Raw genomic sequence first — 13410 nt, 5'->3', positions numbered from 1 at the left:
ATTTTCACAGCATAAAGTCACTCCCCGTTCCCTCCAGGGGGTGCCTCGCCCCCCGCCTGCTGCTGGGGAGTGCGTGGGGGGCAAGGCCGACCCCCCCCCCCTCCAGCTAGGCCTAGGGGAATCCAGCCAGCTCTGCCCCCCCTCCACCCCTCATCCCAGGTGTCTTTAGAATTAGGGGGCACTGGTCCCACCGTGGGGCACGGTGGACCCTGTGCCCCCAAAGCCGAGGGGCAGCAGTGACACCTGCCCCCCGGCCCAGGGAAAACACAGCCTGGGATTTGCCCCCCCCACTCTCTGTTCCCCAGCAGTTCACAATCCACGCAGCCTGGTTGAAGGGACCCCCAGGGCACCCCGCTGCCAAGCCAGCCTCACAGGGGGCAGAGCCAGCCAGGTCCTTAGCGCCCGCGTTCCCTCCAGATGGGGAGCAGAGGACCGCCAGGCTGCGCCCTCCAAAGCGGGCCTCGTAGGGGGACCCCGCGCCCATGTCCCTCCAAGCTGGCGGGGGGGGGGGGGCCCAATCCGCCCCCCCCCCCCAGCGAACACTCGGCACGGAGAGTGCAGAGGGACACAGTCACACGTCATATCTCCTCAGTGGGTGTGTGTGTGGGGGGGGGGGATCGTTCTGTAGGGGCTGGCGGGGGGAGGGGTCGTGCTATGGGGCTGTCTCGGAGCTGGGAGAGGTTTAGCGCTATGGGGCTAGCAGGGAAGGTTTAATGCTGCAGATGACTGCCTCAAAGGGCTGGGGGAGAGGGACAGGGCAAGGTGGGGGTCACTCATCACAGGACACAGGGATACGTTGCAGAGCTGCTCAGGGATCGCCCCCTGCTGGCCACCAGGGAACCCCCCCCCCCCGTTAGCGGGTGGGGGAGGGGAATGCCCCATCTGTGCCCACACTCTGGGGGGAGGTGGGGTGGGGGGAAGGAGTCGCTGGCTCTGGGCTGTGACTGCTTCTCCCCCTCCCCAAGACAAGATTTATCCAGCCCCCCCCCCCCCCCCAGCTACGGGATCACCGAGCCCCCCCTGCCCCAGCCAGGCCTGGGCCCTGCTGCTGGGTGGGGGGGGCTCTCTGGGGTCAGACAGAAAGTTAATGGGGAGCCAGCCTGCCCCCTCTCTCCACCCCCAGAGGAGAGAAGCTTGAACCGCTGGGCCATGGGGGAGGGGTGGATTTAGGGGCTCCCCCCCTTTCCCCATGCAACCCCCACCCTAAGACTCTTAAAGGGCTTGGAGCTGGGGGTGTGACAACACTGCCCCCTCCCACACATGAGGTGTGGGGTAGGAAGAGCAACCCCCAGCCCCCCCCCAAAGCCAGACTGCACAGTACAGATCCAGGAATGTTACAAAACCTCACAGGGTCAGGGAAGGGGGTGGATCGGGATGTGGGGGGGGAGAAGAGGAAGGTAAAGACACTTATGACACCCCCCCTTTGCATGGTGTGAGATGCAGCCATCTCTGGGGCGGGGCGGCTGGTTATCCAGGGACCCCTCATCCGGCACAGAGATGCGGCCAGCTCTGGGGCAGGGTGATGGTTATACAGGGACCCCTCACCCGGGCGCTGAGATGCGGCCAGCTCTGGGGCAGGGTGACGGTTATACAGGGACCCCCTCATCCGGCACGGAGATGCGGCCAGCTCTGGGGCGGGGTGATGGTTATACAGGGACCCCTCATCCGGCACTGAGATGCGGCCAGCTCTGGGGCGGGGTGATGGTTATACAGGGACCCCTCATCCGGCACTGAGATGCGGCCAGCTCTGGGGCGGGGTGATGGTTATACAGGGACCCCTCATCCGGCACTGAGATGTGGCCAGCTCTGGGGCGGGGTGACGGTTATACAGGGACCCCTCATCCGGCACGGAGATGCGGCCAGCTCTGGGGCGGGGTAACGGTTATACAGGGACCCCTCATCCGGCACTGAGATGCGGCCACCTCTGGGGCGGGGCGGCTGGTTATCCCGGGACCCCTCGCCCGGCACTGAGATGCAGCCAGCTCTGGGATGGGGCAGCTGTTTATACAGGGACCCCTCCCCGGAGCGCTGAGATGCGGCCACCTCTGGAGTGGGGCAGCTATTTATACAGGGGCCGAGACACAGCCAAGCCGGGGGACCCGGCTCTCGCGTTGCTCGGCATCGCTCTGAAAGGGCCGGGGGGGGGGGGGGGGGGCGCTTGAGTTTCTCAGGCTTCTGGGTTCCCCCTATTTTACTTTTTTTTTGGGGGGGTGTGGGGGGGGATTGGTCCTTAAAATATTTAAATTAAATCAGTAGACACTGAAAACACTGGTGGGGAGCAGGTATTGGGGGTGGGGTCCATGACAGCTGTAAATCTAGTAATAAATCTACAAACAGACAAAATATAGAATATGTATATATGTATAAATAAGTTAGCCTATACAGGACGGCCACACGCACCGCAACACACACACACATGCCACGGGGGGGCCCGGGGGAGAAGGGGGGGGAGGCTGGAAGATATGGCTGACATCATGGGAGGGGGGGGGGTCGCAGCCCCTCGCGCCTCTCCCGGCCGCAGCTCCTTTGGGGGGAGGGAGGGGGGGGGCTTTGGCTTCCGAGGGTCCATTAAGTGCTGAAGTAAACTGGAAAGGAAAGAGAGACGGGAGCAGAGGGGAGTTAGTTTAAGATGCGGCCACCTCTGGGGCGGGGCGGCTGGTGACCCAGGGACCCCTTGCCCAGCGCTGAGATGCAGCCACCTCTGGGGACCCAGGACAGCCTAAGAGCCCTACAGGAAGCAGCACAGTTTAGGACAGGAGGAAGTCTCCCTGTTTATCTCAAGTGAGTGTTAACCCTGGAACCTAATGGTGGCGGTGGATGTTGCCATGTCTATGGGTGAACTGGATGGGAGAGGGGAGCTAGTGGCATTTGGAGATGGGACATTTCTCTTGCTTCATTCAGATGGGTGCCCCAAAAATACAGAAGGGGCTCGGGGGGAAGAATAGCGTGTGGGGGGGACCCAGCAGACTCCAGCAGCTGGAGAAGGGGAAGTCCAGGGAGCGAGGGAAGGAAATTTCAGGCCATCCGGGTCTAACTTGGCTCCTTTGTGCTAAGGCTACTTGCCACCATGTGGACGGGGCCACAGAAAGCCACGCCCCTTCCCAATAACCCTTCTCCTGTTTCACCCCACAGCGTCCAGCTGCGGTTGTGGGCGGGGCCTCACAAGCCACACCCCTTCCCAATAACCCTGTGCCTGTTTCATTGCAGTAGGATGGGTGGCTGGGGGCAGGGCCAAAGAAAGCCGCACCCCCTCAAATATCTTATTTCTGCACTATTGGCTGGACCGTGTAGGTGCAGCAGTGGGCGGGGCCTGTGGGGTGAAAAAAAGCTCCACCCCTTTTATTTCTGCACTAAGGGGAGCATGGTGGGTCTCTGGGTAGGTGGGGCTAAGGGAAGCCACACCCCTTCCCATCATCCTTCACAGCAGTTTCCTCTCAGTATTGCAGGTGTGATGGTGGGCGGGTCTAAGGAAAGCCACGCCCCTTCCAGCAACCCTTCCCTGCCATCTTGCGGGTGGCTGTGGGCGGGGCCAGTCTGTGGGTGGGGCCAAAGGCAGCCCCACCTCCTTGCTGCCACACCCCCATGAAAGGTGCCTAGCTGCCTCTCCCATATCCCAAGGGGGTGGGGGTCACATGCTGCCCCGACGCGCCCCCGCCCCCCCCACCAGCCCCCACTCACCAATGATAATGATCAGGATGATGGCGCATATCACCCCCAGGATAATCATCATCTGTGGGGAGAGAGGCCGTGAGCGTCAGGGGAAGGTGGGGGGCAGGGGCTTGGGGCCAGGAGGGGAGCCATGGGGGAGGGTAGGGGGTCAGAGGGAGCCAGGAAGGGCAGCTATGGGGCAGAGAGTGGCAGGGATGAGGGTGTCAGGGGGCTGCGGGGGAGACGGGAGATCAGCGGGGCCACAGGGAGGGGTCAGGGGCAGCAGGGGGAGATGGGGGGCTGCGTCAGGAGCTACAGGGGGAGATGGGGGGTCAGGGGCAGCAGGGGGAGATGGGGGGCTGCGTCAGGAGCTACAGGGGGAGATGGGGGGTCGGGGCAGCGGGGGGAGATGGGGGGCTGCGTCAGGAGCTACAGGGGGAGATGGGGGGGTCAGGGGCAGCGGGGGAGATGAGGGGCTGCAGGGAGGATGGGGGGGGCTGCGGGGGGAATGGCGGGCCACAGGGGGAATGGGGGGCTGTGCGGGGAAGGGGGCCACAGGGGGCCGTGGGGGGGGGAACGGGAGGCCACGGGGAGGGGGGGGTTGTGAGGGGGGTGTCGGGGAGACGGGGGGTTGTGGGGGGAGATGGGGGGGCCACGGGGGGGGAACGGGGGGCCGCGTCGACAGACAGGGGGGCTGTGGGGAGGAACGGGAGGCCGCGGGGAGGGGGGGGCTGTGAGGGGGGTGTCGGGAGACGGGGGATGTGTGGGGGGGGAACTGGGTCCGCGGGGGGGAGATGGGGGTCCACGGGGGAGACGGGGGTTGTGGGGGGGGGGGGGAACGGGGTCCGCGGGGGGGGAACGGGAGGCTGCGGGGGCGGGGGGAGGGGTGTCGGGAGACAGGGGGTTGCGGGGGGAAATGGGAAGCCGCAGGGAGGGGGGGGCTGTGAGGGGGTGTCGGGAGACGGGGGATGTGGGGGGGGAACTGGGTCCGTGGGGAGAGATGGGGGTCCGCGGGGGAGACGGGGGTTGTGGGGGGGAACGGGGGTCCGCGGGGGGAGACGGGGGGCCGCAGGGGGAACAGGGGGGAACGGGGGGCGCACGGGGGGAACGGGGGGGCCGCAGGGGGAACGGGGGGCCGCGGGGGGAACGGGGGAGGAGACGGGGGAGCCGCGGGGGGGAGACGGGGGGCCACAGGGGGCCGCAGGGGGAACAGGGGGGAACGGGGGGGGAGACGGGGGGGCCGCAGGGGGAACAGGGGCTGCGGGGGGAATGGGGGGGGAGACAGAGGGCCACGGGGGGAAGACAGGGGGGCCGCGGGTGGGAACGGGAGGCTGCGGGGGGGGGGGGTGTCGGGAGACAGGAGGGTTGTGGGAGGGAATGGAAGGCCGCAGGGAGGGGAGGCTGTGAGGGGGGGTGTCGGGGAGATGGGGAATGTGGGGGTCCGGGGGGGGGAGACGGGGGGGGCCGCGGGGGGAACGGGGGGGCCGCAGGGGGAACAGGGGGCCACGGGGGGGGAAGACGGGGGGGGAAGACGGGGGGAACGGGGGGCGGAGACGGGGGGGCCGCAGGGGGAATGGGGGGGGGAGACAGAGGGCCACGGGGGGAAGACAGGGGGGCCGCGGGTGGGAACGGGAGGCTGTGGGGGGGGGGGTGTCGGGAGACAGGAGGGTTGTGGGAGGGAATGGAAGGCCACAGGGAGGGGAGGCTGTGAGGGGGGTGTCGGGAGATGGGGAATGTGGGGGGGGGGAATGTGGGGGTGACGGGGGGGCCGCGGGGGGAACAGGGGGGCCACGGGGGGGGAAGACCGGGGGGGGGAAGACGGGGGGAACGGGGGGCGGAGACGGGGGGGCCGCAGGGGGAATGGGGGGGAGACAGAGGGCCACGGGGGGAAGACAGGGGGGCCGCGGGTGGGAACGGGAGGCTGTGGGGGGGGGGGGTGTCGGGAGACAGGAGGGTTGTGGGAGGGAATGGAAGGCCGCAGGGAGGGGAGGCTGTGACGGGGAATGTGGGGGTGGGGGGGGGACTGGGTCCGGGGGGGGAGATGGGGGGCCACGGGGGGGGCCCGCGGGGGGGGAGACGCGGGGGGGGCCGCGGGGGGAACAGGGGGCCCCACAGGGGGAACGGGGGGGGGGAGACGGGCGGGGGGCCACGGGGGGGAGGAGACCGGGGGGGGGCCGCAGGGGGAACAGGGGGGCCACGGGGGGGGGGGGGAGAGACGGGGGGGGCCCGCGGGGGGGGGGCCGCACCTTGAGGTTCTTCCACCAGTACTTGCGCTTCAGCTTGGCGGCGCTGGTCTCGAACTGGGAGGCGCCGGCCTGCAGGGCGTCCGCCCGGTCGTCCAGCTCCGACAGCTTCTGGTCCCGCTCCAGCACCTTGTCCACGTTCACCGCCGCATGATGTCAACCACCTGGGGGGCGGGGGGGGGGGGGGAGAGTCAGACACGGGGGCCCCGCCCGCGGAAGGGACCCAGGCGTCCGGAGGCCGCCCGCCACCCCCCACGCTCACCTCGTCCACCTGGGCTTGGGTCTGCTGCAGCCTCCGGTTGCTGGTGAGGTTGGGGGGCGGTGGGGGGGGGCCACCCCCTTCTCCTCCGGCGGCGGGGGGCGCGGCGGCGGGGGCCGACCTGGGGGGGGGGCAGAGGGCAAAGGTCACGGTGACCCCGCGAGGGGGAAACAGCCCCGAACACGGCCAGCCACAGCGGGCGCTGCCCCCGGTCCCGCCCCATAGCACCCCGTTGCCCTTCAATCCTGCCCCATAGCCCCCCTCCGCGCTGCCAGCAACCCTCAATCCCGCCCCATAGCCCCCCTCTGCGCTGCCAGCGCCCCTCGATCCCACCCCATAGCCCCTCATTCCAGCCCCATAGCACCCCGTTGCCCTTCAATCCTGCCCCATAGCCCCCCTCCGCGCTGCCAGCAACCCTCAATCCCGCCCCATAGCCCCCCTCTGCGCTGCCAGCGCCCCTCGATCCCACCCCATAGCCCCTCATTCCAGCCCCATAGCACCCCGTTGCCCTTCAATCCTGCCCCATAGCCCCCTCGCCGCGCTGCCAGCAACCCTCAATCCCGCCCCATAGCCCCCCTCTGCGCTGCCAGCGCCCCTCGATCCCACCCCATAGCCCCTCATTCCAGCCCCATAGCACCCCGTTGCCCTTCAATCTTGCCCCATAGCCCCCTCTGCGCTGCCAGCAACCCTCAATCCCGTCCCATAGCCGCTCAATCCTGCCCCATAGCCCCCTCTGCGCTGCCAGCAACCCTCAATCCCGCCCCATAGCCGCTCAATCCTGCCCCATAGCCCCCCTCTGTGCTGCCAGCACCCCTCGATCCCACCCCATAGCCCCTCATTCCAGCCCCATAGCACCCCGTTGCCCTTCAATCCTGCCCCATAGCCCCCTCTGCGCTGCCAGCAACCCTCAATCCCACCCCATAGCCCTTCAATCCTGCCCCATAGCCCCCTCTGCGCTGCCAGCACCCCTCAATCCCCCCATAGCCCCTCCCTCCTGCCCCATAGTGCCCCACTGCCCCTCAATCCCACCCCATAGATGCCCCCCACTCCTGAACTGCCAGTACCCCCAAAATCTTGCCCCGTAGCCAGCCTCTCCCCGCAGCCGCCCCAGCTCCTTGGGTGCCCCTCTATCCTGGTTCTTTGGGCAGGGGGGCTGTGGGGCATTGCTGGGGCAGCACCGGGGAATGAACCCCTAGAACTGATCCCCACCTGCAGGGGTAGGCTGCGATCAGCTGGGAAACGACCAAGTGCCGGGGAGAGAGCAAACGGGGACTGCACTGGGGAGGGCTCTGGGAGGGGAGTGGGATCCAGTGGTGAGAGCAGGTGGGCTGGGAGCCAGGACTCCTGGGTTCTCTCCCCAGCTCTGGGAGGGGAGTGGGGGCTGGTGGGTTAGAGCAGGGCGGGGCTGGGAGCCAGGACTCCTGGGTTCTCTCCCCAGCTCTGGGAGGGGAGTGGGGGCTGGTGGGTTACAGCAGTGGGGGCTGGGAGCCAGGACTCCTGGGTTCCCTCCCCAGCTCTCGGAGGGGAGTGGGATCCAGTGGTTAGAGCAGGTGGGCTGGGAGCCAGGACTCCTGGGTTCTCTCCTCAGCTCTGGGAGGGGAGTGGGGGCTGGTGGTTAGAACAGGGGGGGGCTGGGAGCCAGAACTCCTGGGTTCTCTCCCCAGCTCTGGGAGGGGAGTGGGATCCAGTGGTGAGAGCAGGTGGGCTGGGAGCCAGGACTCCTGGGTTCTCTCCCCAGCTCTGGGAGGGGAGTGGGGGCTGGTGGGTTAGAGCAGGGCGGGGCTGGGAGCCAGGACTCCTGGGTTCTCTCCCCAGCTCTGGGAGGGGAGTGGGGGCTGGTGGGTTAGAGCAGGGCGGGGCTGGGAGCCAGGACTCCTGGGTTCTCTCCCCAGCTCTGGGAGGGGAGTGGGGGCTGGTGGGTTACAGCAGTGGGGGCTGGGAGCCAGGACTCCTGGGTTCCCTCCCCAGCTCTCGGAGGGGAGTGGGATCCAGTGGTTAGAGCAGGTGGGCTGGGAGCCAGGACTCCTGGGTTCTCTCCTCAGCTCTGGGAGGGGAGTGGGGGCTGGTGGTTAGAGCAGGGGGGCCTGGGAGCCAGGACTCCTGGGTTCTCTCCCCAGCTCTGGGAGGGGAGTGGGGGCTGGTGGGTTAGAGCAGTGGAGGCTGGGAGCCAGAACTCCTGGGTTCTCTCCCCAGCTCTGGGAGGGGAGTGGGATCCAGTGGTGAGAGCAGGTGGGCTGGGAGCCAGGACTCCTGGGTTCTCTCCCCAGCTCTGGGAGGGGAGTGGGGGCTGGTGGGTTAGAGCAGGGCGGGGCTGGGAGCCAGGACTCCTGGGTTCTCTCCCCAGCTCTGGGAGGGGAGTGGGGGCTGGTGGGTTACAGCAGTGGGGGCTGGGAGCCAGGACTCCTGGGTTCCCTCCCCAGCTCTCGGAGGGGAGTGGGATCCAGTGGTTAGAGCAGGTGGGCTGGGAGCCAGGACTCCTGGGTTCTCTCCCCAGCTCTGGGAGGGGAGTGGGGTCAGGTGGTTAGAGCAGGGGGGCCTGGGAGCCAGGACTCCTGGGTTCTCTCCCCAGCTCTGGGAGGGGAGTGGGGGCTGGTGGGTTAGAGCAGTGGGGGCTGGGAGCCAGGACTCCTGGGTTCTCTCCCCAGCTCTCGGAGGGGAGTGGGATCCAGTGGTTAGAGCAGGTGGGCTGGGAGCCAGGACTCCTGGGTTCTCTCCCCAGCTCTGGGAGGGGAGTGGGATCCAGTGGTTAGAGCAGGGGGGCCTGGGAGCCAGGACTCCTGGGTTCTCTCCCCAGCTCTGGGAGGGGAGTGGGGGCTGGTGGTTAGAGCAGGGAGGCCTGGGAGCCAGGACTCCTGGGTTCTCGGGAGGGGAGTGGGGGTGAGTGGTCAGAGCAAGGAGGAGGGGACCGGGAGCCAGGATTCAACTTTCATTCAATTTCCAGACGGGCCGGGCCCACCAGACCATCCGCAGAGAACTCCCCCCGCCCCGGGGCCGTGTTTCCGGGGAGCCGGGATGGGATTTGCCCCGGCTGCGGCGTGGGTTAGCCCGTGACCGGCCCCTGCTTCCAGCGCGGGCGGCGGGGCCGGGGGGCAGCTTTTCAAAAGGACGCCGGAGCGCGGGGCAGAGACGAGCCCCAGAACCGAGCCGAGGGCCGGAGCAAGCGGGGATGCGGCTCCTTCTGGGGAGTGGCCCGGGGAGAAAACCCCGGGGGCGCCGAACAGGATCGGGTCCCGGTGTTTAACCGGGGGGGCAGGGACCCTTCCAACAAGCTGCCCGGGGCGGGGGGAGCGGGGGGCGCGGTCCAGCGTTGGGGGCTCGGATCCGGCCGGGAGGGCGCTTTAGCCAAACCCAAGTTACTGGCCTCCAGCCAGGGGGAGATTCTCTGGCCTGGGTGAGCCAGGAGGTCGGCTCCCAGCTCCCCCTGCCCGGCTCCAACCTCTAGCCCCCACTCCCCTCCCAGAGCCAGGGAGAGAACCCAGGAGTCCTGGCTCCCAGCCCCCCTGCTCTAACCTCTAGCCCCCACTCCCCTCCCGGAGCCAGGGAGAGAACCCAGGAGTCCTGGCTCCCATCCCCTCTGCTCTAACCACCAGCCCCCAGTCCCCTCCCAGAGCCGGGGAGAGAACCCAGGAGTCCTGGCTCCCAGCCCCCCCTGCTCTAACCACCAGCCCGCACTCCCCTCCCAGAGCCAGGGAGAGAACCCAGGAGTCCTGGTGCCCAGCCCCCGCACTCCATAGCATGTGCGGAAGGGAAATTCTCTCTGGTTTATACTGTACTAAGGTTTTCGTTGTGTTAAACGCCCCAGCTCCAGACACCGTCCTACAGAGATGCGTGTGCAGACCCCCCGCCCCCCCCAGGGCCCTAGAGCATCCCTGGGGGCGTGTGCAGACCCCCCCCCCCCCGGGGCCCTAGAGCTTCCGTGGGCAGAGAATCCCCGGCTGTAGGGGGCTGAGGTCACCGGGAGAGGGGTAGGCAGCTGCCCCTCCTAGAGAAGGGGTTTGGGGGCAGTGAGATCGGCCATTCCCCTTCCCCAACACGCACACAGCTCCCGGGGGGCCCCAAAACAGGCACGGCCGCCCCCCGCCCCCCCCCGCCATCACACAGCCAAAGACCCACAGCAGCCCTGCTGCTCGTCCACTGCAGGCCAGGGAGGGACCCCGGAGCCAGGACGCCTGGGTTCTCTCCCGGCTTGTGGGGGGAGAAGGGGCTGGTGGGTTTGGGGCTGGGAGCCAGGACTCCTGGGTTCTAACCCCAGCTCTGGGAGGGGAGGGGGGTCTGAGTTGGGGAGGGGTAGGACCACAGTCTTGCCCTGCCCCAATGCCCTATGCCCCTCCAACATACCCAGGGCCCTGCCAGCCCCACATCCCAACCCCCACGCCCCACTGCTGCCCTGTCCTCCATCCACTCCCCAACCAGCCCTCCAGCCGCACATCCCCCCCCACACTGCTGCCCTGTCCTCCATTGCTCCCACCCCCCAGCCCCACATCCTACCCCCCCCAAACCCTACCACCTGCCCTGTCCTCCCTCCATCCCCCAACCCGCCCCCCAGCCTACCCCACCACACCCCACTGCTGTCCTATCCTCCATCCATCCCCCAACCCCTCACACCCCACTGCTGCTGTCTTCCATCCACCCCCAACCCGCCCAATAGCCTCACATCCCGCCCCACACTGCTCCCCTGACCTCCATCCCTCCCACCCCCCAGCCCCACATCCTACCCCCCCCAAACCCTACCACCTGCCCTGTCCTCCCTCCATCCCCCAACCCGCCCCCCAGCCTACCCCACCACACCCCACTGCTGTCCTATCCTCCATCCATCCCCCAACCCGCCCTCCAGCCCCACATCCCACCCCCTCACACCCCACTGCTGCCGTCTTCCATCCACCCCCAACCTGCCCCCTAGCCTCACATCCCCCCCACACTGCTGCCCTGTCCTCCATCCCTCCCACCCCCCAGCCCCACATCCCACCCCCCCAAACCCCACCACCTGCCCTGTCCTCCCCCCATCCCCCAACCCGCCCCCATCCTACCCCATCACACACCCCACTGCTGCCCTGTCCTCCCTCCATCCCCCAGCCCATCCCACATCCTACCCCCCCCAACCCGGCTCACTCCATTCTCCGTCTGTTTCTTCGTGACCTTCCCGTCTCCTCTAAAAATAAAAGACGACCCCCCCCCCGAAACGATCCCAGCTGGTGGGGGGCTGGGCTACAACTGGCCACAAGGCCTCCGCATCGGAGGCTGGGGGGCGCTGGAGAACTGCCGCCCCCCCACCCCCCCCAGGAAAGCAAAACATGTGTGGGGGTGGGGTACGGGGGGAGAGCCGGGCTGCCAACGGGCAGCCATGTTCAGCGTCATCCTGCCCCCAGAGCTAAAAATACCCGGCAGGAGAAATGGGGGACGCAGCCCCCCCACCCCAGATCCCCATATTGGGCAGGGCTCCGATGCTCCCTGTCTATGGGGGGGCACTGGGGGGTACCCCTGCATGACATGGTGGGGGGGGGGATTTCAGCTGCCTAGGTCTGCTGGGGCAGGGGGGAAGAGATGGGATGATGCTCCTGCCGCCCATCCCTGGCTCCCGCCCCCCATTCCCCTCTCCCTCTGCCCCCCATCCCCGGCTCCTGCCCCCCATCCCCAGCTCCTGCTCCCCATCCTCCTCTCCCTCTGCTCTCCATCCTAGGGTTCTGCCTCCCATTCCCCTCCCCCTCTGCTCCCCATCCCAGGATCCCACCCCCCATCCTCCTCTCCCTCTGCCCCCCATCCACGGCTCCTGCCCCCCATCCTCCTCTCCCTCTGCTCCCCATCCTAGGGTTCTGCCCCCCATCTCCCTCTGCTCCCCATCCAAGGCTACCCTCCCATGCCAGGCTCCCGCCCCCCTCCCTCAGTCCCCCCACAAGACTCCCGCCCCCCCGACAAGCCCCTGCCCCCAAATTTCCCTCTTCCCCCCCATCCCAGGCTCCCCCCATAGCCCTATGTCCCTCCCCCCCATTCTTCTCTCTCCAGCCTCTTGGCCCCCACCGCCGAGGAGCAATGCAGCCCTCCCCCTGCCCCTTTGCAGGGGTCCCCCAACCCAGCCCCCTGGCACCCACTTTCCTTCGTGCATGGCAGGGAACGCAGCCAGGGGCACGCCGGTCCTTTCTGTGCAACCGGGCTTTGCTGGCGCGGGTGCCAACGGGTGTGATCGGACCCCCCCACGGGTGGGGCAGGAAGATTGCGGCTAGCTGATGCATTGGGGCGGGGGGGCGGGGGGGGGGGTTAATGCAAGCAGAGGTGCATTGCAAGATATCGATCTCCTTGCTATCGATCCCCTAGTCCTGTCCCTGCCCTTGCCCGGCTGCACCCAGCCCCGGGGGCCCCTGGCTTTTGGGAATAAGCCCCCCAAATGGGGAAACGGGCAAGGAAATCACCTGGGGCGATGCAGCCCGGGCATCATCCCGCACCAGAGCCTATTCTTCTCCTTGCCCTGAGGATGCCTCTACCCTGCCTCACGGAGCCATCCATTGGGAGCGTGGATGAGCCCCCTTCCCTTGACAGGGGAACCCCGGACCTTGCGTGCACCCCGCTTTATGCAGCCTAGGGAGCATTGCACGCTATTTATCTCCTTGCATTGAGCACACCCCAGCCTTGGCTTTACCGAGCTCATCCATTGGGAGGGTGCACAAGCTGCCATCCCCTGCGGGGACGGGGGGGAACCCCGGATCTTGCATGCACCCCGCTTTACGCAGCCTGGCGAGCATTGCATGCTATTTACCGCCTTGCACCCATCCATTGGGAGGGTGGGTGAGCCCCCTTTCCCTGCGGGGGCGGCGGAAGGGCCCGGATCTCGCATCCCCCCGGCTTTATGCAGCCCGCGGAGCACTGCACGCCCTTTACCGCCTTGCATTGAGCAGCCCCCTGCCCCTCGTTTTGCTGAGCCCCGGGGTCGGCGGAGCGCCCAGCCCCTGCGGGGGCGCGGGGAGCCCGGCTCTGGCATGCACCCGAGGCGATGCAGCCCGGGGACCATTGCACGCTGCTCCCCTTCTTGCATCGGGGGCTACTCACATGTCGGGGGCGGCGGCGGCGCGGGCCGGGGTCTGCGGCGGGGCGGGCGCTCGGCGAGTGGCGCGGGTCCCTGAGCCGAGCGGGGAAGATGGCGGCCGGGCTGGCACATCCGGGCACCTGGGCGGGTGAGGGGCGGGGGCCAGGAGGGGGAGCGGCTGGACCCGAGGCCTCTGCAATCAGCGCGGGGCGGGGCCGTGCGAGGGGGCGGGGCCACACGGGGAG

General features: G+C 68.0%; 1 protein-coding gene across 1 annotated transcript; it reads right to left on the bottom strand.

Annotated features, from left to right (window-relative positions):
* Positions 1-2340: 2340 nt before the first annotated feature.
* Positions 2341-13287, bottom strand: VAMP2 (vesicle associated membrane protein 2). The gene is given in 6 exon segments (XM_077806822.1): positions 2341-2585; positions 3679-3730; positions 5895-6035; positions 6038-6055; positions 6154-6271; positions 13189-13287. Coding segments are annotated over 6 exon segments (348 nt in total). The 5' UTR covers positions 13191-13287; the 3' UTR covers positions 2341-2568.
* Between the last annotated feature and the right edge of the window lie 123 nt (positions 13288-13410).

Source organism: Eretmochelys imbricata, chromosome 28 (assembly GCF_965152235.1).
Source record: "Eretmochelys imbricata isolate rEreImb1 chromosome 28, rEreImb1.hap1, whole genome shotgun sequence".
Classification (NCBI taxonomy): Eukaryota; Metazoa; Chordata; order Testudines; family Cheloniidae; genus Eretmochelys; species Eretmochelys imbricata.
The sequence above is the reverse complement of the archived record's forward strand: the minus strand, read 5'-3'. Positions and strand labels throughout refer to the sequence as shown.